This window comes from Triticum urartu, chromosome 1A, assembly GCF_056163025.1.
Source record: "Triticum urartu cultivar PI428250 chromosome 1A, HENAU_Tu73, whole genome shotgun sequence".
Taxonomy (NCBI): Eukaryota; Viridiplantae; Streptophyta; class Magnoliopsida; order Poales; family Poaceae; genus Triticum; species Triticum urartu.
The window spans coordinates 594000098-594023733 of record NC_141873.1 but is presented as its reverse complement, the minus strand read 5'-3'; the positions used below and the strand labels follow the sequence as shown (position 1 = coordinate 594023733).

General features: G+C 44.7%; 1 protein-coding gene and 1 pseudogene across 6 annotated transcripts; both read right to left on the bottom strand.

Annotated features, from left to right (window-relative positions):
- Positions 1-172: 172 nt before the first annotated feature.
- LOC147993269 (uncharacterized) lies at positions 173-6494 on the bottom strand. 6 transcript variants are annotated; one of them, XR_015610157.1, is made up of 7 exons: positions 4130-6493; positions 3567-3671; positions 2993-3472; positions 2130-2834; positions 899-1105; positions 725-798; positions 173-605 (listed from the first exon to the last, which is right to left on the bottom strand). XR_015610157.1 is itself a non-coding variant. In XM_087533981.1 (7 exons), exons 1-7 carry the CDS (start codon positions 6404-6406, stop codon positions 595-597), a joined length of 3864 nt encoding a protein of 1287 aa, XP_087390107.1. In that variant the 5' UTR covers positions 6407-6494; the 3' UTR covers positions 173-594. The 6 variants fall into 6 exon arrangements, 5 of the variants coding, with proteins under 5 accessions (XP_087390107.1, XP_087390104.1, XP_087390120.1 ...); XM_087533981.1 differs by having other exon boundaries at positions 891-1105; positions 3567-3668; positions 4130-6494; XM_087533978.1 differs by having other exon boundaries at positions 891-1105.
- Positions 6495-6686: 192 nt separating this feature from the next.
- Positions 6687-12325, bottom strand: LOC125530247 (uncharacterized; annotated as a pseudogene).
- Positions 12326-23636: the final 11311 nt, after the last annotated feature.

Below are 23636 nucleotides of genomic sequence, written 5' to 3'. Positions count from 1 at the left end.
CTTGTACTAGCAGTAGACACTAATAACTAATCAATACGTAATAATCACGACACCTATTATTATTGCATTCATCTTTCTTCTCTTCTCTACAAAAGGAGAAAAAAAAAGCAGCAGCAGCACAATAACAATAATGCATGAAATGATCCAAGAAAGCTAAGCTTCCTTAAAAGTGTCAAACTAAAATGAGTGCATCATCATGCTAATTAAGTAGTAATCTCATATCATATCATCGGTGTTCATTCATGATACACCTTGCTATCATGCTAGCTAGACAGCATTCACTTAGAGAGTCATGCCAAGATTACAGTTTGCAAATTCATGATTGCCTGGCCTGGCCTTGTCCACACAAATAGAGTATGTCGCAAGCGCATAATCGATAGCAAATGGAGGGAGGGAGGGAGTGCCTTTCACCAACACAGCTCAAGCGCGCTCAAAACGGACATAACTAGCAACTACTCGCTCATAGACCCCCAGAAAAACGATGACTCCAAGCTTTGGTTCGTTCATCAGAATCCTCCTACTCCTCTCTCTTCAGTCGTCAGACACACTCACACTTGAGCCAGACAGCCTGCTCTAACAACACCTGGCGACACATCAAGACAATGCTGCAAAACAAAACAAATAGGCACCAAGTTAAGTCGGCCACATCAAGGGGAAGCTGTTTTAGGAGAATTGCAAAGCAATAGCAACTCCTATCGGCAAGATCACTGCACAAGAGGTATACCTTTCCGTTGGTAGCATTCGTGCGGTAACCAGCGTGTCCCTGCTTTGCTCAAGTGGTCGGTGCGGATGACTTCACTGCAATTGAAACAACACTCGCACACATCATCATCAACATCATCTAAAGGCAGCGGAATCGAGCTTTTTCTAAAAATTTATACGAGTCTTACATACATACATACTGTTTCTTAGACAGCCGGTCTCCTGGATGATGGTACTTGCAGTTCATCTGGAACTTACAGTAGCCCTGCCTCATGTAGTGGTTACACTCAGGTTCACCGGGCCTCTCAGGATACATGATGCTCTCTTCTTGTTGCTCCACACCATTATCTGACCTTGTCAAACTATCGTACGCCCCCGAGCCAGTTCTCTCACCAAATGCTTCCTGAAACAGCATAACATCCATGAGCACCATGGGTAAGAAATCAGGGAGGAACAACTGAATTGAGCATCTACTTCGTTTCAGTCGGGTGACCCAACATATCTCTGGTTCTGAGAAATGAAAAAAAATCTAACAAGGTCGCGATCAGTATTGTAGCAATACAAGGTCAAAGAGCACCCTGCATTGCACTTGAGATTGTAGATAAAAAAAATTGTTTGCTATTACACAGATAACCATAACTATTTTGTTTCAACTGGGTGACATGATATATTTCTACTTCTGAGAAATGAAGAAAATTCAACAAGACCACGATCAACATTGTATGAAAGTCAAAGAGCACCCTGCATTGCACTTGAGATTGTAGATAAAAAAAATTTGTTTGCTATTACACAGATAACCATAACTATTTTGTTTCAACTGGGTGACATGATATATTCCTACTTCTGAGAAATGAAGAAAATTCAACAAGACCACGATCAACATTGTATGAAAGTCAAAGAGCACCCTGCATTGCACTTGAGATTGTAGATGAAAGAAATTGCTTGCTACTACACAGACAACCAATATTTACTACTCCTAGCGCTCCATAGTCCACACCGTCATTTTTTTTCAGTGACCATCTTTGTGTCGTGTGAATACTTCAAACATTCGTAGTGCAGATGTGCAATAGGAACGGAAAAGGTTCTAAACAGACTTCATTCATACAATGAGGTAGTAAACAAGCGTATAGAAATAGTAACACTCCCACTGTAAATTGGACAAGAATTCTCAAACACACGATTTATTCAGTTTTCATTTGCATAAATGTCAATGCTAGTAAAGATCTCTATCCAGTAGAGAAGCAAACATAGTTTTCTTCCCCGGTTCCCATTACACAGGACTGAGCTGACCAGTACCATTTACTATACTTAATGGCATGCCTAAAAATGCAACAGGGAACAGCCAGAGAAAAAGGAACAATTGCAAACTAGTTATGATTGAATCAACAGTGTTTACTTGAACATCGACCACTGATAATAGAATATACCTCTGTAGTTGAACTTGAATGTATATCTTTGGGATGACGAAATTCACATGCTGATCCAAATTGACATTTCCCAGTTTTCATATAGAAAGGACAATCTGGCATGCCAGGTCCAATCTGATCAGAGTGAGCTGCAAGTCTATCTTTTGGATGGTGAAATATACAAGCAGACAGATATTTGCATTTCCCAAACTGCAAGTAGTACCGGCACTCTGGCTGACCAGGTCTCTCAGGATACTGCGGTTGCTGGGGAAGCATATAGTCTTGTAATGTGATTCTTGTAGATGGATGATGTTCATCAGTGGTAACAGATCTTTTTGCATCTGTTGGGCTCTGCATGGTAGGATTTGAAGCCTCAGGGTGATAAAACTTACATTGTGCCCTAAGTTTACAGTACCCACGCTTCATAAGGAATGGGCATTCTGGTTCATCAGGTCTCCCAGCTGGGTATTTGTCTTTTGGGTGGTGATAGTTGCATGCTGATGCAAATTTACAATCACCAAATCTCATGTAGAAGGGGCAATCTGGTTTGCCAGGCCTCTCAGGATAGTTTACCTCTTCTTTGTCTTTTGACTGTTTTGGGTGGTGATATTCTGGTCTGCCAGGCCTCTCAGGGTAATCCACGTGCCCCCCTTGCTTGCACAAAGGTCCATCTGAACTATCTGCTGAACAGCAACCATCGGAATCGTCTGATGACCAGCCTGACTTCTGCATGAAGCAGATACGTTAAGGAAATTAACAAAAAAGGCACAGAGCAGTCAAAATCTAGGAAAGCACAGTGCAGTGTCACAAAGTAGCAGTATCCAAGAGATGTGTGCAAATGAAGATCAAAACATCGCATAATATAGGGAAGAAACAGCACGTACCTTTTTCGCCTTTCCTTCCGTACCAGGCAGTACTTTTTGGGGAGGTAGAAGCATTCTAAATATGCTTGGTGGCAGGACACCAGAGCTAGATGAGTTGTCATGGTCAGAAGACTTCTTTGAGTATGATGTGTCATCTACGATCGCACCATCAGAAGGTTTCTTCAAGTGTGATCTGTCATCTAAGGTCGCACCATCAGAAGGTTTCTTCAAGTGTGATCTGTCATCGAAGGTCGCATCATCGGAAGATTTCTTCATGTGTGATCTGTTATCTAAGGTCGCATCATCGGAAGATTTCTTCATGTGTGATGTCTCATCTAATGTACGGTCAGAAGATTTCTCCATTTGCTGCAAAGCATTATCCTCCCACCCTGTTGGTGGATTGAACTGAGCATCAATGACATGGTCTGGATGGTTAAAATGGCAGTTTTTGCCATATCTGCAAGCACCAGTTCGCATATAGTAGTCACAGTTTCTTGCTCCCTGAAAAGTAATTTAGACTACCATTCAGTTTCAACATTTTCCATATAAATCATAAGTACCAACTCCAACAGATGAAAAGATAGCATAGGCATACTTCTCGAATGGGAAGGCCAAGGCGGTTCAGTTCCAGAATTTCTGCAGCGCCATGGTTTCTTCTTTCAGAGGGACGCCATGATTCATCTGACCTAGATTTAAGCTGCTGCAGTGACAACATCATCAAAAAGGAGGATGATAAGTTACTAAATAGCTCATGAACAAAGTAGTGAATGAGGTACATATTGATCAGGCTTTCAAACGTCCACTACAATTATCAGCACATAAAACTTTTAAAATGCTACATCATCTCTTGCTTATCTAGGGACTAGAAAGGATGCGAGAGACTACATTTTTATACAGAAAAGGCCATGCATATGAACATATATGTAGAAGCATACAGCAGGGACTGCAGGTGTGAGCTTAATGCATTGAAATATAGATCCCAATACTACCTACACAGTTGCATGACAAATGGCATGGATATGACAGCGATAATTTACACAACCTATTGTGCTAAGCAAAATTGCAGCATTCAACGAAGTACGGAAACCAACAAAGTTTTCTTGCCAAAAAAAGTTTAAAGTAATACATAATATGATAGTAAAGTGACGCAGATTTTACCGGTGGGTGATTGAAGTGGCATGAGGGCCCGTATGTGCAGGTCCCTTTTGACATGTAAGAGGGGCAGTTAAGTTTTCTGGGCTTTTGTGGATATCTTCTAGCAGGCAACTTATACTTCTCCTTGCTAGCTGTACCCCAATCTCCGGTACCTTGATAAGCTGCCATGTCCATAGCACGATCATCCTCAGGCAGCTTAACCTTCTCCTCGCTAACTATACCCCAATCTCCGGTACCTTGATAAGCTGCCGTGTCTATAGCACGATCATCCTCAGGTGCACCCCACTCATGGCGGACACGCTCCACTACATCCTTGTGCTTATCAACAGTGAAATCAGACTGTGTTGCTCCCTGTTTATCGCCGGTCTTTTGCTCCATCATGTTCCCCTCAGCATGAACACCATCCATGTCCTTGCCTGCTATCTGTGCATCACCGATGCGTGGCTCAGCCTCATTCTTCTGACCTTCCAAAGCAGTAGCATCACTGGATGTACCCCAGTTATCGACGATGACCTGTTCCTTCAGATAGCCATGTCCCTCCACATCAATATCATCCTTGGTTCTGCCATTTTTGTCGATGACACCTTGATTCCCCACCGTATCATGTTCCTCCACAGGACTCTCATCCTTGATTGTTACTATTGCATCGCTGGCATATTGCGCCACCGCCTTATCATGGTCTTTCACCACAATATCATCCATGGGCACTGTACCCTGGTCGTCTACGATCGACAACTTAACCTGATCTTCCGTGGCAAGATCCATGTACCTTGGGTCAATGACACCTTGCTCCACCACCATCTCCTTTTCTTTGACAGTGTACTCATCCTTGGTTGCTCTTGAACATTGCTCCAGCACTTTCTCTTGCTTCTCAACAGCAATGTCATCGGTTCCGTCAATGATACCTTGCTGCAACACCTTGTGATCTTGGACAGAATCATCATCATCCATGGTTAAATCGACAACACCTTGCTCCTCCAGCACCTCTTGTTCTTCAACAGTAGCATTATCGTCCACATCATCATCACTCTTCATGGTTGTTCCCAGGTCATAATAAGTGGTACATTGCTCCACATTCTTTCCTTGATCCTCGGCAGCAGCAATGTCATGAGTGGTAGGGCGCGTTCCTTGCGCGGCACTTAGCAGCAGCACCTCGTGATGTTTGACAGAATTATCACCATCCATGGGTGCATACCCTTGGTCAATGACACCTTGCTCCGCCACCTCCTGATCATCCTTAGCAACATCGTCCTCCATGGTTGTTCCCAAGTCATCATAAGTGATGCATTGGTCCACTGCCTTGTCATGGTCATCTACAGCAGTGGCACCTTCCTCTTGAACTTGCACAAGAGCATCAGCATTCTCAGTTGATCCCAGCTGATGAGCTTCCGGTGTCTCTTGTCCCTCAGCAGCAATGTCTTGATCCCTTGGGTGGGTGGCATCTTGAACTTGCACAAGAGCATCATCATCATTCTCCATGGCTGTTGTTAGTTGTTGACAAGAGGAAGAGGTGGTACTAGTACATTGCTCAATAAGTGGCTTCTTGTCCTGATCATCATCAAGAGCAACAGCAAGAGCAACGGCATCATGTATTACACTTTGCTCCACCACCTCATGATGATGATGTTTGACAGCATTATCATCATCTATGGTTGCATCCCCTTGCTCCACCTCCTCCTCGTGATCATCCTTAGCAGCAGCATCGTCCTTGTGTTGCTCCAGGAGGTTGAGGCCCTCCTGGTCCTGGTCCTGGTGGAGGTGGAGGTGGGGGTGGAGGGCGGCTTCATCCAACAGGCCACCGCAGGGCTCCTCCTGGACCTGGTCCTGGTCCTGGTGGTGCTCCACGGCAGCGGAAGGAGGTCGGGATGGCGATGGCGTGGGGGGTTGAGGAAGGTGGAGAGCCCTCTTGGCCCTGGGAACGTGGTGGTGGTGGTGGCGGTCCTGGTCCTGGTCCTGGTCCTGGTGGAGGCAGAGGCGGAGGCGGGAGGCGGAGGCGGAGGCGGGGGTTGAGGGCGGGGGTGGCGGTGGGTCGTGGAGGTGGAGGTGGAGGTCTGGCTTGAGGTGGAGCAGGAGGCTGAGTCCTAGGCTGGGCGAGGAGGAGGAGGAGGAGGAGGCGGCGGCGGCGGCGGGAGTGGTGGGCAAGGCGATGGCGGAGGAGAGGGCCCGGATGGAGCCGAGCAGGCGCCTCCCGAGGCCGAGGCTCGGGGACGGAGCTGGCGCGATCGTCGGCGGTGGCGGAGAGGGCGGCGGGGTGGCGGGGTGGTCGTCGTCGCCGATCATCGCGGGCGGCGGCGGCGTGGGGATGGGGATGGGGAATGGGGAAACCCTAGCCCGCCCGCTAAACCCAACCACTCCCTCTCCCCTCTCTCTCTCTCTATCTCTTTGGATTGGAAAAAATGGCGTACGGAGAGGGAGAAGAAGCGTCCCTCCTAAGCTAAGCCTCCCTCGCAAAAAAAAAAAAGCTAAGCCTCCCTCGCATGCTTTCCTATTTGCCCCAATCTAATCAATCAATCACACACATACAAGTGGAAATATAAGTGGAAATGGAGACAAGGTATAGTCAATCTTTCTTGTAGAGGAATGTGCTACCCAACAACAACAACATATTACACGCTGCACAAACCAATCCCAATATCATTAATTATATGGAGGTACAACTAAGTGTTGCAACACTTTTTGTATTAGCATAAATAAAACAAGTACAAAGAAATTTATACGCTGGATGGGAGCAGAATCCATACATTTTTACAATGCTTCGTTGTCGGATCTGTGATAAGATCTCCATTTCATTGCAAAATCTTCTTTCGTCATCCAGCTCCTCTTCAGTCTGATGAAGCTTCTTCACAGCAACTAGCTTCCCATCTTGGAGTTGTGCTTTATAGACCTTGCCATATCCACCTGTTCCAATGATGTACTTATCGTCGAAGTCTTCTGTTGCCCTTACAATATCGTCAAATGCCAATCTTCCATCGAAATTCCAAACAGAGAATAGGTCCCTTGCTTCAGCAGTAACACTTTCTTGTGGTTTTCTCTTTTTACGACTAAGCATTACTATGACAACAATTGCGGCAACAATGCCGAAACCCACCACAAGAACAATTGGCAAAAGAAAACCAAATGTCTTCCGTTTATGGTGACTAGCTATTGGAATTGAATAACAAGGTGGCAGGCCAGAGAGGTTACCACACAGACCTTTATTGGGAAGAAACCAACTTGCTGAAGCATTTTGGAGTAGCCGTGTTGTTGGGACCGGTCCTTCCAAGTCGTTGTCGGACACATCGAGTGTTTAAAGGCTCACCATGCTTGCAAAGGAGGATGGAATGCTGCTATTGAACTGATTATGCGATAAATTCAGAAATTCTAGCATCTCCAACTTCCCAAGTTGCTGTGGCAACACACCACTGAGGTTATTGTTGCTCACATCTAACATGATCTGCAGGCCTGCTAAATTTCCAATCGCTCCAGGCAAACTCCCACTGAAGTTATTGTCGTTTATCTTCAAGGACTGTAGTTTCATGCAGGCCCCTAGTTCCTCAGGTATTGATCCACTCAGTCTGTTCCCAGATATATCAAGGTATCCGAGATTGCTGAGCTTTTCTATCTCTGTAGGTATGGATCCAGATAATTGGTTCGATGAAAAGGTTAGTTTATATAGATTAGTTAAAGTGCAGATTTCTGGCGGAATCTCACCGCTGAGATGATTACAATCGAGTCTCAGCTCTACTAGGTCGGACAATTTAGAAAGGATTGGAGGTATGGAACCCGTGATCATATTATGTGCTAGGTGCAGTACCATCAGTACCGATCCTCGCTCACTTGCCACCGTATCTGTATCTTGATCCGGATACGGTGGCAAGTGAGCGAGGATCGGGTCGTCGCATCCTTAGTGGCGCGCTACATCGGCGCCCGGATGTAGTGGAAAATGGGCAAGGGTCTTCGCATTTGACTCGACGAGTGCGAAGGGTAAGGAAGCTAGCCAAGCCTAGTTGATGCAACGGTGAGGAGAGGTGTTGATATTCTTTGCGTCCAAGAAACCAAATGGAGAGGACAGAAGGCGAAGGAGGTGGAGGATACCGGCTTCAAGCTGTGGTACACAGGGACGGCTGCAAACAGAAATGGCGTAGGCATCTTGATCAACAAGAGCCTCAAGTATGGAGTGGTAGACGTCAAGAGACGTGGGGACCGGATTATCCTGGTCAAGCTGGTAGTTGAGGACTTGGTTCTCAATGTTATCAGCGCGTATGCCCCGCAAGTAGGCCATAATGAGAACACCAAGAGGGAGTTCTGGGAAGGCCTGGAAGACATGGTTAGGAGTGTACCGATTGGTGAGAAGCTCTTCATAGGAGGAGACCTCAATGGCCACGTGGGTACATCTAACACAGGGTTTGAAGGGGCGCACGGGGGCTTTGGCTATGGCATCAGGAATCAAGAAGGAGAAGATGTCTTAAGTTTTGCTCTAGCCTACAACATGATTGTAGCTAACACCCTCTTTAGAAAGAGAGAATCACCTCTGGTGACTTTTAGTAGTGGCCAACACTCTAGCCAGATTGATTTCATCCTCTCGAGAAGAGAAGATAGGCGTGCGTGCCTAGACTGTAAGGTGATACCTGGAGAGAGTGTTGTACCCCAGCATAAGCTGGTGGTTGCTGACTTCCGCTTTCGGATTCGTGTCCAGCGGGATAAGCATGCCAAAGTCGCTAGAACGAAGTGGTGGAAGCTCAAGGGGGAGGTAGCTCTAGCGTTCAAGGAGAGGGTCATTAAGGAGGGCCCTTGGGAGGAAGGAGGAGATGCGGACAATGTGTGGACGAAGATGGCGACTTGCATTCGTAAGGTGGCCTCGGAGGAGCTTGGAGTGTCCAGGGGAAGGAGAAGCGAAGATAAGGATACCTGGTGGTGGAATGATGATGTCCAGAAGGCGATTAAAGAGAAGAAAGATTGCTTCAAACGCCTATACCTGGATAGGAGTGCAGACAACATAGAGAAGTACAAGATGGCGAAGAAGGCCGCAAAGCGAGCTGTTGGTGAAGCAAGGGGTCGGCCATATGAGGACCTCTACCAACGGTTAGGCATGAAGGAAGGTGAAAGGGACATCTATAAGATGGCCAAGATCCGAGAGAGGAAGACGAGGGATATTGGCCAAGTCAAATGCATCAAGGACGGAGCAGGCCAACTCTTGGTGAAGGGCGAGGAGATTAAGCATAGATGGCGGGAGTACTTTGACAAGCTGTTCAATGGGGAGAATGAGAGTTCTACCATTGAACTGGACGACTCCTTTGATGAGACCAGCATGTGTTTTGTGCGACGAATCCAGGAGTCTGAGGTCAAGGAGGCTTTAAAAAGGATGAAAGGAGGCAAGGCGATGGGCCCTGATTGTATCCCCATTGAGGTGTGGAAAGGTCTCGGGGACATAGCGATAGTATGGCTAACCAAGCTTTTCAACCTCATTTTTCGGGCAAACAAGATGCCAGAAGAATGGAGACGGAGTATATTAGTACCAATCTTCAAGAACAAGGGGGATGTTCAGAGTTGTACTAATTACCGTGGAATTAAGCTGATGAGCCATACAATGAAGCTATGGGAGAGAGTCATTGAGCACCGCTTAAGAAGAATGACAAGCGTGACCAAAAATCAGTTTGGTTTCATGCCTGGGAGGTCGACCATGGAAGCCATTTTCTTGGTACGACAACTTATGGAGAGATATAGGGAGCAAAAGAAGGACTTGCATATGGTGTTCATTGACTTGGAGAAGGCCTGTGATAAGATACCGCGGAATGTCATGTGGTTAGCCTTGGAGAAATACAAAGTCCCAGCAAAGTACATTACCCTCATCAAGGACATGTACGATGATGTTGTGACAAGTGTTCGGACAAGTGATGTCGACACTGATGACTTCCCGATTAAGATAGGACTGCATCAGGGGTCAGCTTTGAGCCCTTATCTTTTTGCATTGGTGATGGATGAGGTCACAAGGGATATACAAGGAGATATCCCATGGTGTATGCTCTTTGCGGATGATGTGGTGCTAGTTGACGATAGTCGGACGGGGGTAAATAGGAAGTTAGAGTTATGGAGACAAACCTTAGAATCGAAAGGGTTTAGGCTTAGTAGAACTAAAATCGAGTACATGATGTGCGGTTTCAGTACTACTAGGTGTGAGGAGGAGGTTAGCCTTGATGGCCAGGTGGTACCTCAGAAGGACACCTTTCGGTATTTGGGGTCAATGCTGCAGGAGGATGGGGGTATTGATAAAGATGTGAACCATCGAATCAAAGCCGGATGGATGAAGTGGCGCCAAGCTTCTGGCATTCTCTGTGACAAGAGAGTGCCACAAAAGCTAAAAGGCAAGTTCTACAGGACGGCGGTTCGACCCGCAATGTTGTATGGCGCTGAGTGTTGGCCGACTAAAAGGCGACATGTTTAACAGTTAGGTGTGGCAGAGATGTGTATGTTGAGATGGATGTGTGGCCACACGAGGAAGGATCGAGTCCGGAATGATGATATACGAGATAGAGTTGGGGTAGCACCAATTGAAGAGAAGCTTGTCCAACATCGTCTGAGATGGTTTGGGCATATTCAGCGCAGGCCTCCAGAAGCTCCGGTGCATAGTGGACGGCTAAAGCGTGCGGAGAATGTCAAGAGAGGGCGGGGTAGACCGAATTTGACATGGGAGGAGTCCGTTAAGAGAGACCTGAAGGATTGGAGTATCACCAAAGAGCTAGCTATGGACAGGGGTGCGTGGAAGCTTGCTATCCATGTGCCAGAGCCATGAGTTGGTTGCGAGATCTTATGGGTTTCACCTCTAGCCTACCCCAACTCGTTTGGGACTAAAGGCTTTGTTGTTGTTGTTGTTGTTGTTGTGCAGTACCGTCAGTTCGGTAGATGCACTTAGATTTGGTAAGATCTGCCCAGGGAGTCTATTCGATGTCAAGCGCATCTTTGTGAGATGTGGATACACACCAAAATGCTGATATATATCTCATGTTAGTTGGTTCCACCGAAGGTCTATTCGAACCAAACTCGTGCAAGTCTTTAAACTACTTGGAATGGGGCCACTGAACATATTAGAATAGACAAAGAGATATTGAAGTCTGCCACCTAAACATATATTTGCTGGTAAAGTCCTGAAAGATAGTTGTTATTCAACGCAAGTTTAACAAGGCTTATGACATCTCCAAATTCTTGAGGAAGAGAACCTGATAATTTGTTATCAAATATATGCAGTTCTTGGATGCTTTGCAACTTCCCAAAAGATTTTGGTATTGAACCTACTATCTGATTTTCATAAAGGTGTGGTAGTAATAGCTTGGTAATGTTTCCTAAGCTGTCAGGAATAGAGCCAGATATTTGGTTGTCGGCCAAGTCTAATTCTCGGAGATTCTGCAACTTGCCCAATTCTAAAGGTATTGGGCCTGTGATTTCATTTGTGTAGAGATAAAGTTCATTGAGCATAGTGAGGTTCCCTAGTTCTGGGGGTATTGAACCCGTTATTTGATTTGTATAGAGAGAAAGTTGCTTTAACATATTGAGATTGCCTATTGCGGGAGGGATGGAACCTGCTATTTGATTTTCAATGAGAAGAAGCATGTTCAGCTTGGTGAGATTGGTTATGGAGATTGGAATTTGACCTGAAAAATGATTTGAACCAAGATCAAGAATTTGCAAATGTCCCGTGAGTCTGTTAAACGAGAGTTCAAGCTGGGTGAGACTCTGCAAGCTACCAAACTCAAAAGGAATCTGTCCTTTGAGGTGGTTGAAGTTGAGGTTAAGATAAGAAAGTGATGATAGAGAGCTGATATTAGCTGGTATTGGACCATGGAGACTGTTGTTGCTGAGGTCAATATATGTGAGGAATGGAAAAGCCGAAAAGTTGAGCTCACCAAGCTGGCCACGGATGCCAGCACCCGTCAGGGAGATGTTGGTCACCACCCAGGGCATGCGGCGGCCATGGCGAACAGCCGCGCACATGATGCCCGTCCAGTTGCACGGGCTGGTGGTTTCCTGCCAAGAGCTCATCTGCGGCGGTGGTCTTGCAAGTGTAGCTTTCCAGTGGAGGAGGGCCGTGTGTTGAGACCTCAGTGAGATCCCTCCATGGTGCGCCGCATGTGCTTCTTCCAAGAGAAGAAGGCACGGCACCAGCAGTAGGCAGAGGTACAACAATGGTGTTGAGGAAGATGGCATTCTGTTGTCCAGTGTTTGCATGTTGTGTTTGGTTGAGGGATGTGATTCAATAGACAATGGAACTCGGTTGATGAGTATTTAAGCAGTGTGTCATCAATTGTTATGAGGTCCTCAGTGAACGCACAACAGCTGATTGGAAGTTGCTGCTGGAAGACTATTCTTCTTCAGTATCTGTCGCCATCTCTGCCTCTATTTTCTTTCCTCATTCGTGTGGAAAATTAACACAAGAATTATTCCTAGAAAGAGGTTCCCACGGCGTATGCCTAGTACTCATATCTTCCCCATTTCTCCTACGTCTACAACTTATGCACTGTATGGACTGAAGTTAAGATTGCAGTAGAGTTTTTATTTGATGGTATCCCCTATGATTTGTTTGGCAGTATTTCCTTGTTTATTTGATCATGTAAAGCTTCTTTAGTATATGGAACCAAATAATGTTTCTCTTTTCGCTTTTCAGTTAGTACATGGAACCAAATAATTAGCTAAAGGACTCGTGACTGGTGACATAATGCAACAACAAATAGTGGGAAAAATTCTTCAGTGTTGAATCGTGGTTCACACTAATCATTGACTCCAAGTCTTGTAGGAAGTAACGTGTTGACCTCAGCAACTTATGCACTGAATTGTGGTTCACACAAATCCTTGACCCCAAGACTCGTATCTTTCACACTTGTCCTCCGTCTACAACTTAGGCCATGTTTGGTTCATAAGTCTTAGGACTTTTTTTAGTCCCAACTTATAAGTCCCAAGTCCCTAAAAAGTCCATACTTGTTTGGTTCCTAGGACTTATAAGTCTCTATAAGACCATATTACAACTATAAGTCCCTCCTTGAGAGTCTTATTTCATAAGTCCTAAATGCCCACTTTAAGTCCCTATAAGTCTCTCCTGTTTGGTTTAGATGGGACTTATAGGGACTTTTTTAAGTCCCTAAACCAATAAGTCCTTGGAAACAAACACCCTCTTATGCACTGAAATAGACTTGAGTTAACATTGCAGTAGTGTTTTTAATTTGATTTGATGGTATATCATGTGATTGGTTTGATGGTATATCTTGTTACTTGTTTATTTCATCATGCGACATGTGACTGCAGTTCCATAAAGAAATGGAAGCAGCTTGTCTCAAGCTGTTCTCTACAGTACTAATGTTTCCCTTGTTCACTTTTCAGCTGCTACTTACAAAAGATTAAGAACTCATTGTCGGCGGTGCAGCGCAGCGATTAAATGTGGGGAAAATTCCCAAGTCTTGTTGGAGAATAAAAGTTTCCGTGTTGAATTTTGGTCAATACAAAACCTGGAACCCAAGTCTTGTTGGAAGCCATGTGTCTGAGGAAAGATGAGGCAGTGGAATTCAAATCGTGAACAACCAAAGTATCATCATGAAGACACCGACTGAAGAAAAGTTGCAAGCTCAAGTGGGCTGACTCAGCAAATTTCTACTACTAGTGCTTTCTGTACGTGTTGGTTGCCGTGTAACGTCCAACACGCCAGTATTCCCAGGTACTCCCTCCGTCTGAAAATACTTGTCATCAAAATGAATAAAAGAGGATGTATCTAGATGTATTTTAGTTCTAGATACATCCTTTTTTGTCCATTTTGATGACAAGTATTTTCGGACGGAGGGAGTGTCGTTTGCACTTTACAAGTAGCAATCAAAAGTGTGCAAATTACTAGTATATATTACTGCTTCAGTACTTTTGGTGTCACTGCTAGCAAAAGTATTTCTGCTTGCCTGTCGACCAAAGCTGCTGTATAGCAAAGGTTCTGAACTGTTTCATTAGTAACAAAAGAAAAAGCAAGCATTGTGCCTCCTGAAACTGTCTCCAGTAGTAAATTGTTTGTGTTCCATGTCAAATTTCTGATATTTGTTCAACTGTTGACCAATCTTCCCAGCCAGAAATTCACGTGGTGCCTGAATGTGCTTGTGCAAGCCAAGCATGGGCATTCAGTCTCAGCAAACTCAAGTAATATAAGTACTCCTGCCTTATTAAAAGTTGCCATTAGAAAAAAACTAGTCCTCAAAAGTGAAAGCTCACACAGTGGCAGCCAAATGGGCCAGGGTTGTCCGGTAGTCGAATTATTTTGATAAATTTATCTATTTTAAAAAATCCATTGATTTTGTTATGCTATCTATATAAGCTACGGGGAAATTCCGGACCACCTTGTCCACTCCCTAGCTACGCCGCTTGCTCACCTCCTGTCAAATCGGTTAAGATTCATCGATGATGCCTTGCCGCATCCCCAACAACCCGATGCAACCGTCATGACGCGGTTCGCCCGTTCTGCTCATGCTAGCAACTGACTAAATAGGATTCCCTCCTTGCGCGATGTCATCGGGCGCGACTATTTCTCGCGTTACGCGAGAGGAGCCCCTGAGTCGCTGAAGGGAACCGCCAGTTGGGCCAGCCCACGCGCGCGGGAAACTCCAACCTGTTTTCTGTTTTGTTTTTTTCACATTTTTTTTGTTTTCATATTTTGCTTTTTTGCTTTTTTATACTTTAAAATATTCTAAATATATATATTACAAAAAACACACATCAAAAAACATTTAAAATGTTGAACAAGGAATATACAAATGTTGACAAGTATTTGAAAAATGTGGAAAAAGTATTTAAAAAATGTTCATAATGTATATAAAAATGTTGCACAGGTATTTGAAAAATGTTGAACAAGTATTTAAAATTTTGAAAAAAATTTAAAAATTTCCAACAAGTATTTGATTAAAAATGTTCGACAAGTATTTGAAAAAAATATTTATCATGTATATAAAAATGTTGAACAAGTATTTGAAAAAATGGAGAAGGAAAAAAGGTAACCAAACAAAAAGTGGAGAATAAAAAAACGAAGGAACAAAGAAAACCAAAAAATAACAAAATGTAACCAAGAAAAAGGAAAACGAAAAAATAAACCCAAGAACAAAATGCGAAAAAGAATGACAAAGAATGAAAAACGGAGAAAAGAAAAAAAAACGAAGAAAAAAAAAACCCGGGTCAAATAGCCTCAGGTACCAATTACCAATGTTTCATCTTAGACGGGGTTCTCCCTTTCTCATGGAAGCAACTAGTTAACGAGCGCTCCTTGGGAGCCTCGCAACGATCAGCGTCACTTGGCGCGCTCTCAGCCATTCACCACGTGTCGCGCTCTGGACGCTTCCTTCGGATTTTGTTTTTTTATTTTTCCACACGCGTTTTCGGCTTTTTAAACGGTTTTTTCCCAGGTTTTTTCGACGTTTTGGTTTCCCCCGGTCTTTCTTAGCTTTTCGATCAAAAAAAATTTTGAAAAAAAAAATTTTGCGCGAAAAAACGCGTTTTCTTTTTTTTCCCTTTCGCAAAAGTCACGGTTTTTCTTCCGCGAGAGGCACGGTTGTGCTTTATCGAGAGTCACGGCCGTGCCTTTCGGAAACGAAAAAAAAACGCGTTTTCTGTTTTTTTTCTTTTGCGAGAGTCACGGTTTTTCTTCCGCGAGAGGCACGGTTGTGCTTTTGCGAGAGTCACGGCCGTGCCTCTCGGAAAGGGAAAAACAAAACGCGTTTTCTGTTTTTTTTTCTTTCGTGAGAGTCACGGTTTTGCTTCCGCGAGAGGCACGTTTGTGCTTTCGCGAGAGTCACGGTCGTGCCTCTCGAAAACGGAAAAAAACGCGTTTTCTGTTTTTTTTCCTTTCACAAGAGTCACGGTTTTGCTTCCACAAGAGGCACGGTTGTGATTTCGCGAGAGGCACGGGCGTGCCTCTTTCGGAAAGGTAAAAAAACCGTGCTCCCGGTTCGGTTTTTTCGCCCGGTTTTTTCGTCCGGTTTTTTCGTGAAAAAAAGTTCGTCAAAATCTATTAACATGGGATCTAGTTTTGAAGATCTCGACGCGAGGAATCCAATGGTGAAAACTTGTCGCGACCTGGGAAAGTGAAATGTTCTTTGCAACGAATACTCCTTAATTAGTTCGCTTTCTCATTCTCTTTTTACTTCAACAAATTAGCGCGCGAATTGGGCTGGCCCAGTTACATTAGAACCTTCAGCGAGACATTCCACAACGATCGCTTAATGCAATAAATTTTGCTAAAAAGAAAACATAATGCGATAAATAGCTCGCTGCGGATGTCCCCGGCGCAGCCCCAAGTATTTATTATTTCACCGGTTCAGGTTCCACAGGGTTTTTCAGGTCTTTTTTCTTTCGTTTCCTCATACACGGTTTTCGCTCAGTTTTTGTATTTTTCGTTTTTCTTTTCTTTTTATTTTTCATAAAATTTCTTTAAAACTTGTAACCTTTTTAAAAAATCATGAAAGTTCTTCAAATCCACAAACTTTTTCCAAATTAGTGCACATTTTTAAAACACGTTAAAATCAAATTCATGAACTTCTAAAAATTTTAATTCAGGAAAATTTTAAAATTTGCAAAAAAATAAACTCGTGAAATTTTTTCAAATTCACCAACTTTTTATGATTTTGAATTCATGAACAATTTTAAAATTTGTGCAATTTCTCCAAATTCGTGGTTTTATCAAATTCACCAAAAATATCAAATTCATGAACTTTTTTCAGATCCACGTATTCATGAAAATTTATACAAATCCATGAAAGTTTTTCCTATCTGTGAAGTTGTTCCAAATCCATAAATTTATGAAAAAAAATTCGAATTCATGAACCTTTTTAAATACACAAATTCGGGAACATTTGTTGAAATCACGATGTTTTTCAAATTCATGGACTATTTTTAAATTTGTAAACATTTTTAATTGCTCAAGTTTCTAAAAATGTACTATGAAAGACCAGTTGACTTTTTTCCTAGTGGACCAACTACAGAAGTTTTTCTTTAAAAATGGCACTTTTAGAGAAAGAAATGCAAAGAAAAAAATGTAGTCAACGAGGCGTGCGACAGCGAAGCGGGCAAGTGAGCTGGCGCAATATTGGGCTGCGGCCCGCTGGTATGCGTGACAGCGCCACCTTCCTAACCGGCGCTGGCTAGGAGCTCTCATCATCGAGCCGAGAGTCCACCGAGCACAAGAAGGTATCCAAAACGTATCGCAGCAGTATTCCACATGTATCGAAATTAGTTTTTTTAAAATCAAAGGATGCGTTTCAGGGTAGTACCCGAGTATGATGACAATATCTAGCTGTGTTGAAAATATGCCCTAGAGGCAATAATAAATTGGTTATTATTATATTTCCTTGTTCATGATAATCGTTTATTATCCATGCTAGAATTGTACTGATAGGAAACTCAGATACATGTGTGGATACATAGACAACACCATGTCCCTAGTAAGCCTCTAGTTGACTAGCTCGTTGATCAATAGATGGTTACGATTTCCTGACCATGGACATTGGATGTCATTGATAACGGGATCACATCATTAGAAGAATGATGTGATGGGCAAGACCCAATCCTAAGCATAGCACAAGATCGTGTAGTTCGCATGCTAAAGCTTTTCTAATGTCAAGTATCATTTCCTTAGACCATGAGATTGTGCAACTCCCGGATACCGTAGGAATACTTTGGGTGTGCCAAACGTCACAACGTAACTGGGTGGCTATAAAGGTGCACTACGGGTATCTCCGAAAGTGTCTGTTGGGTTGGCACGAATCGAGACTGGGATTTGTCACTCCGTGTGACGGAGAGGTATCTCTGGGCCCACTCAGTAGGACATCATCATAACATGCACAATGTGATCAAGGAGTTGATCACGGGATGATGTGTTACGGAATGAGTAAAGAGACTTGCCGGTAACGAGATTGAACAAGGTATCGGGATACCAACGATCGAATCTCGGGCAAGTATCGTACCGCTAGACAAAGGGAATTGTATACGGGATTGATTAAGTCCTTGACATCGTGGTTCATCCGATGAGATCATCGTGGAACATGTGGGAGCCAACATGGATATCCAGATCCCGCTGTTGGTTATTGACCGGAGAGTTATCTCGGTCATGTCTGCATGGTTCCCGAACCCGTAGGGTCTACACACTTAAGGTTCGATGACGCTAGGGTTATAGGGAATAGATATACGTGGTTACCGAATGTTGTTCGGAGTCCCGGATGAGATCCCGGACGTCACGAGGAGTTTCGGAATGGTCCGGAGGTAAAGATTTATATATGGGAAGTCCTGTTTTGGCCACCGGAAAAGTTTCGGGTTTTATCGGTAACGTACCGGGACCACCAGGAGGGTCCCGGGGGTCCACCAAGTGGGGCCACAAGCTCCGGAGGGCTGCATGGGCCAAGTGTGGGAGGGGACCAGCCCCAGGTGGGCTGGTGCCCCCCCCCCCCCACAAGGGCCCAAGGCGCCTAAGGGGAAGAAGGGGGCAAACCCTAAGGGCAGATGGGCCTTAGGGCCCATGCCTGGTGCGCCTCCCTCTTCCCCTCCACTTGGCCGCCACCCTAGATGGGATTGGGGCTGGCCGCCGCCCCTAGGGTGGAACCCTAGGTGGGGCGCACCCCTCCCTCCCCCCTATGTATACTTGAGGACTTAGGGCTGCCAACAGATGAGTTTTTGACCTCTCCTTGGCGCAGCCCTACCCCTCTCCCTCCTCGTCTCTCATAGTGCTTGGCGAAGCCCTGCTGGAGCACCACGCTCCTCCACCACCACCACACCGTTGTGCTGCTGCTGGATGGAGTCTTCCTCAACCTCTCCCTCTCTCCTTGCTGGATCAAGGCATGGGAGACGTCACCGGGCTGTACGTGTGTTGAACGCGGAGGTGCCGTCCGTTCGGCACTAGGATCTCCGGTGATTTGGATCACGACGAGTACGACTCCTTCAACCCCGTTCTCTTGAACGCTTCCGCTTAGCGATCTACAAGGGTATGTAGATGCACTCTCCTTCCCCTCGTTGCTGGTCTCTCCATAGATAGATCTTGGTGACACGTAGGAAAATTTTGAATTTCTGCTACGTTCCCCAACAAGCTGGATATGTGTTCTTCCCCAAGTATCCGCGCAACATAGTCTCAGAGACGGAGCTCCCGTTTAGCCATTGGTGTCAATTGCGTTCTGGCTTTTCAGCTAATACTATCTGGGGAACACCGCACTGGTAATACTCTCAGCCAGGGGGGATGATCCAGCTACAGTCGAAGCCATGGTGTGCCGGGAAGCACTCTCACTAGCTGAAGATCTCCATGTGCAGAATTGTGTCATTGCATCGGAGACCTTGCCCACAGGAGAAAGCAATGGATTGCAGCAGGATTAGCCTCAGGCAGATGTCCATGCAGTTTTCAGAGAGACCCCAGGCCAGGCGCGAGAGAACGAGGACCCCAACCAAACAGCCTCTTTGCCTGCGTCATGGCAAAGTGGCAACCATCAGGAGCGGTGACTATTAACATAAATACTGATGTGGCGGTCGATGTTGATGGGAGAATATCTGCAGCAGGCATAGTTGCGTGTAACCATTCGGGTACCTTTGTTGTTGCAAGGTGTACAAAGCTCCCGAGGTGTCTGACACTTAGCTGAGAGTTAATTGTACAAAGCCATTATTTGTTTTTGCAGAAAGAACTGACCGAGGGATTTGTCATTTTAAGCACGTTTTTGACAAGTGGACCGCATGTTATTCGCTACAAGTGTGAAGGTTGCGATGTACTCAAATTTGAAGCAAAACTAACAAATCAATCTTGAATGTGTGGTGGGGGGCAATAAAACTAACATATCAATCTTGAATGTGCGGAGGGGGTGTAGTGCCCCCCACCCCCTGGCAAGAATGAAATTCTATTTTTTTTGCTTTTCTTTTTTGAAGCTATTGACTATGATGCCGAGACGGGGAGAAGGACCCCGCTGGCCGGGTGCGCCCACCACTACACGGCATACGACCCGGCGGCCAGGCCCATGCCGAGGCAAAATTTCATGTTTTTTGACCTTTTGCGAAACTTGTTCGAGATCTGACTCTGCTTTGCAAAAATTTCGGGATATGACCCTTCCTTACCACCAAGGCCCCTGATGATAGGGTATAACAACCTACCTCCAAGACTCCTGGCGGTAGGAAACACCCCTGCCGCCAAACAGGCTGGCACTAGAGACTCTTTGTTGCATGTTGAGGGATAGCTATATGATCCAATTATGTTATTATTGTTGAGCGAACTTGCACTAGTGAAAGTATGAACCCTAGGCCTTGTTTCCTAGCATTGCAATACCATTTGTGCTCACTTTTATCATTAGTTACCTTGCTGTTTTTATATTTTTAGATTACAAAAACCTATATCTACCATCCATATTGCACTTGTATCACCATCTCTTCACCGAACTAGTGCACCTATACAATTTATCATTGTATTGGGTGTGTTGGGGACACAAGAGAATCTTTGTTATTTGGTTGCAGGGTTGTTTGAGAGATACCATCTTCATCCTACGCCTCCCACGGATTGATAAATCTTAGGTCATCCACTTGAGGGAAATTTGTTACTGTCCTACAAACCTCTGCACTTGGAGGCCCAACAACGTCTACAAGAAGAAGGTTGTGTAGTAGACATCACAGCCCATGATGATTCTAGGTGGCGTCGACTATCTACGGCCATAGTGGATGGCGTGGCGGTCGGACCTGTTGTCGGGCGGCCACAATTTTGGTGTCGTCTATGACCAACCCGGCATGGCTGCTTGATTCGGATCTGCACGACTTGGTGGTGGTGATCCAGATTCGATCGGTCGAGTGGGGTGACTACAGAGTGTTGCAGCTACCTCCGTTAGCTCCACAACGGCGGTGGTCACCGAGGGATCTTCTGGAGGGTTCATCTCTCTATGTACAATGGTTGCCTTCAGCGGTGAGATGCAAACTTTGGACGATGGCTTGACGCAGAGGAATGGTTGTGCAGTGGCGGTGGTCGCATCGCATGTAGCTACTGGGATTGCGGAAAAATGATGGTGACAACACTTGAGTGACTTCGGTGGTGGTGCTGTGAGCACTCGATGGTGAGCTCTGGGGTGAAAGCCTAGGTCTGACGCGAGCTGGTTATACCTGGCAATGGCGATGTTCTTGTACGTCATTACCTTATTGAAGGCATTGCTCAGATATGCTTGGACTGATTCTTCAGGATGAAAACCTAGACTCAGGCCTTGGTGGTTGGATCCGATGACGGCAACACTTGAGTGTCGCTCCCTTCTTGAAGGTGTTTTTGTTGAAGAACCTAAACATTTATGTGGTGTCATGAGATGTTTGGTGCGGATATGGTCACTGATGAGTTTGAGGATCGTGGATCTGGTCGCTTCGGGTTTTTTACTCGTCTGCACATAGTTTTGGTCTTATATGACTTTGCTATCTGCTGGCATGTTTTTCATGTGCATGTGTTGGTATTGGTTGTGTGCATCCTAATTGTGCAGAGGCCAGGTGTGTGCTCTTTGGGTTTGTATCCTCTTGATGCTCCTCTTTGAGCCAATAAAATTCACCCTTTATCAAAAAGGACCTGAAGAAGAGAGAAGGTTGTGTATGTTTGTTCCGTGTGAATCTCGCCAATCAATGCTTAAAAGTAAGTATGCCACAAGTGTTGTACTTGTAAATAATATGTTGTTCCATGTCAGTCATTCTCTTATAAGTATGTACATATGTATATGGAATCTTGTCTTAGAGCAGATGACAAATTTCCACTGTTTGCTTGTCTGCATTATTGTCGGTTATGGGTGGGTGGGTATGAGGAGTGGTTTTTTCAAGGTTAACTCTGCCGCTTTATTTATTTTACTGTCTGGGATCTCATCAAAGGCCACATCTAAAATGAAATCTGGTGGCACCATAAGCCACAAGTTACATAGCTTATTGGCCTAGTGCCTCTTCTGTTTTGAAACTTGGTGTCGTACTTTTGTTCAAAATTTTTGGGTTCCGGAAGTTTTTATTTCTAGAATTTCAAAAACAGAGAGAAAAAACAACTACACTGGGCACAACATTGATACTCCCTCCATTTCAGTTTACAAGTCCTACGTGTACACCTAGGTTGCCAATTTTATCACCGTAATATAAACTATATAACAAAAAGATATACCGTTTGAAAATAGAACATTTGAAGTTTATAATGGTATGTTTTTTTAGGTTGGTCAAATTGACGACCTAAGGGTACGCGCACGCCTTATAAACTGAGAGAGAGGGAGTATGTTACTCCAATAGAACTGTATAAGAAGGTGCCAAAGGTATGCAATAATGATATAAGAATAGCTTGAATACTTCAAAGATTATAGATATGTTTGAGATGTATCAATACTTAAGGGAATTGAGAAATAGGGTATCCTGGCCCATCCACCACTAAGTGCAACTGCTCCGGGTTGCATCTTATATACATAGCAGTGCATTTGTCAATGTTCACATGATACCAAGACACCATGCCAAAGATCTCGAGCAAACTAGCACACACCCTCACGTCCAAGGCAATAGCTTGATGAGAGCCATAACATCGTCTATGAAAATAAATAACCTTTGTTGCATATCTGTGCGTGCTGGGGGGGGGGGGGGAGCACACCACAAGTTGGTGCATGAGCAAATAAGCATTGAAGAGCCTCCATTAGCAAGATGATCAACAGGGGTGATAAGGGGTCCCCTTGCCTGAGGCCTCTGCGGTTGATAAGAGTATCATCTGACTTCCATTTAGAAGTACATGTGCAGATGTCGTGGACAACAGACCAAAGATCCAGATTCTCATATTTGACAGAAGCCAGCTTGCTTAAAATCTCCACAAGTTAAGCCCGGTCCACAGTACCGAAGGCCTTGGTGATGTCAAGTTTGACCATGATCGTCGGCTCCTTTAAGGCACAAAAACATCATGGTGTGCCTTGCACAAAGATGAAATTAGCGTGCAACAAATGACCACGGACAAAAGCACTTGGTCTGGTCCCACCAATAACGGAAGATCCTCGACAAGACAGACGACCAGAGTTCTATCAAAGATCTTGATCACGCCATGTATTAAGCTAACTGGACAATAATCCTTAAGCTCCATTGCCCCATGCTTAAGCTTTGCTGATCACAAGAAAATCACGCATATCACTCTGATGGAAGTGCTCAAAAGCCCGCATTATATGTTATATCCCCTTTAACGATCTCCCAACATGAGCAATAGAATCTCCCCGTAAAATCATCCAGTCTGGGCGCCTTGTCCATAGGCATTGATTTGACCGCTGCTTCAACTTTGTCCGGGGAGAATGGAGCTTTTCAGATGCTGAAGCTCCAAAGTAGGCAACCTTAGGGCTCGGAGCCGAGCATAGAATGCGATCATGGTAGGAAGCCATGAATCGAAAATCTCCTCATGTCTAGTAATGATTGAGCCATTGTCCTTCAGTAGACATATTGAATTCTTCCTGCGCCTATGATTCGCATGTTCATGAAAGGAACGAGTGTTTGCGTGTCCTTCACGATGCCATAGAGGACAAGACCTCTGCCTAGAGATTGTGCA

What these genes read in the sequence shown, in the direction of transcription:
- LOC147993269 (XM_087533978.1), bottom strand. Translation starts at nt 6,406, where the DNA reads ATGATCGGCGACGACGACCACCCCGCCACCCCGCCGCCCTCTCCGCCA. An exon ending in TTGGCCTTCCCATTCGAGAA is followed by an intron (nt 3,473 to 3,566) that starts GTATGCCTATGC and finishes ATTACTTTTCAG; the next exon opens with GGAGCAAGAAACTGTGACTA. An exon ending in AAGAAACAGTATGTATGTAT is followed by an intron (nt 799 to 890) that starts GTAAGACTCGTA and finishes TTTCAATTGCAG; the next exon opens with TGAAGTCATCCGCACCGACC.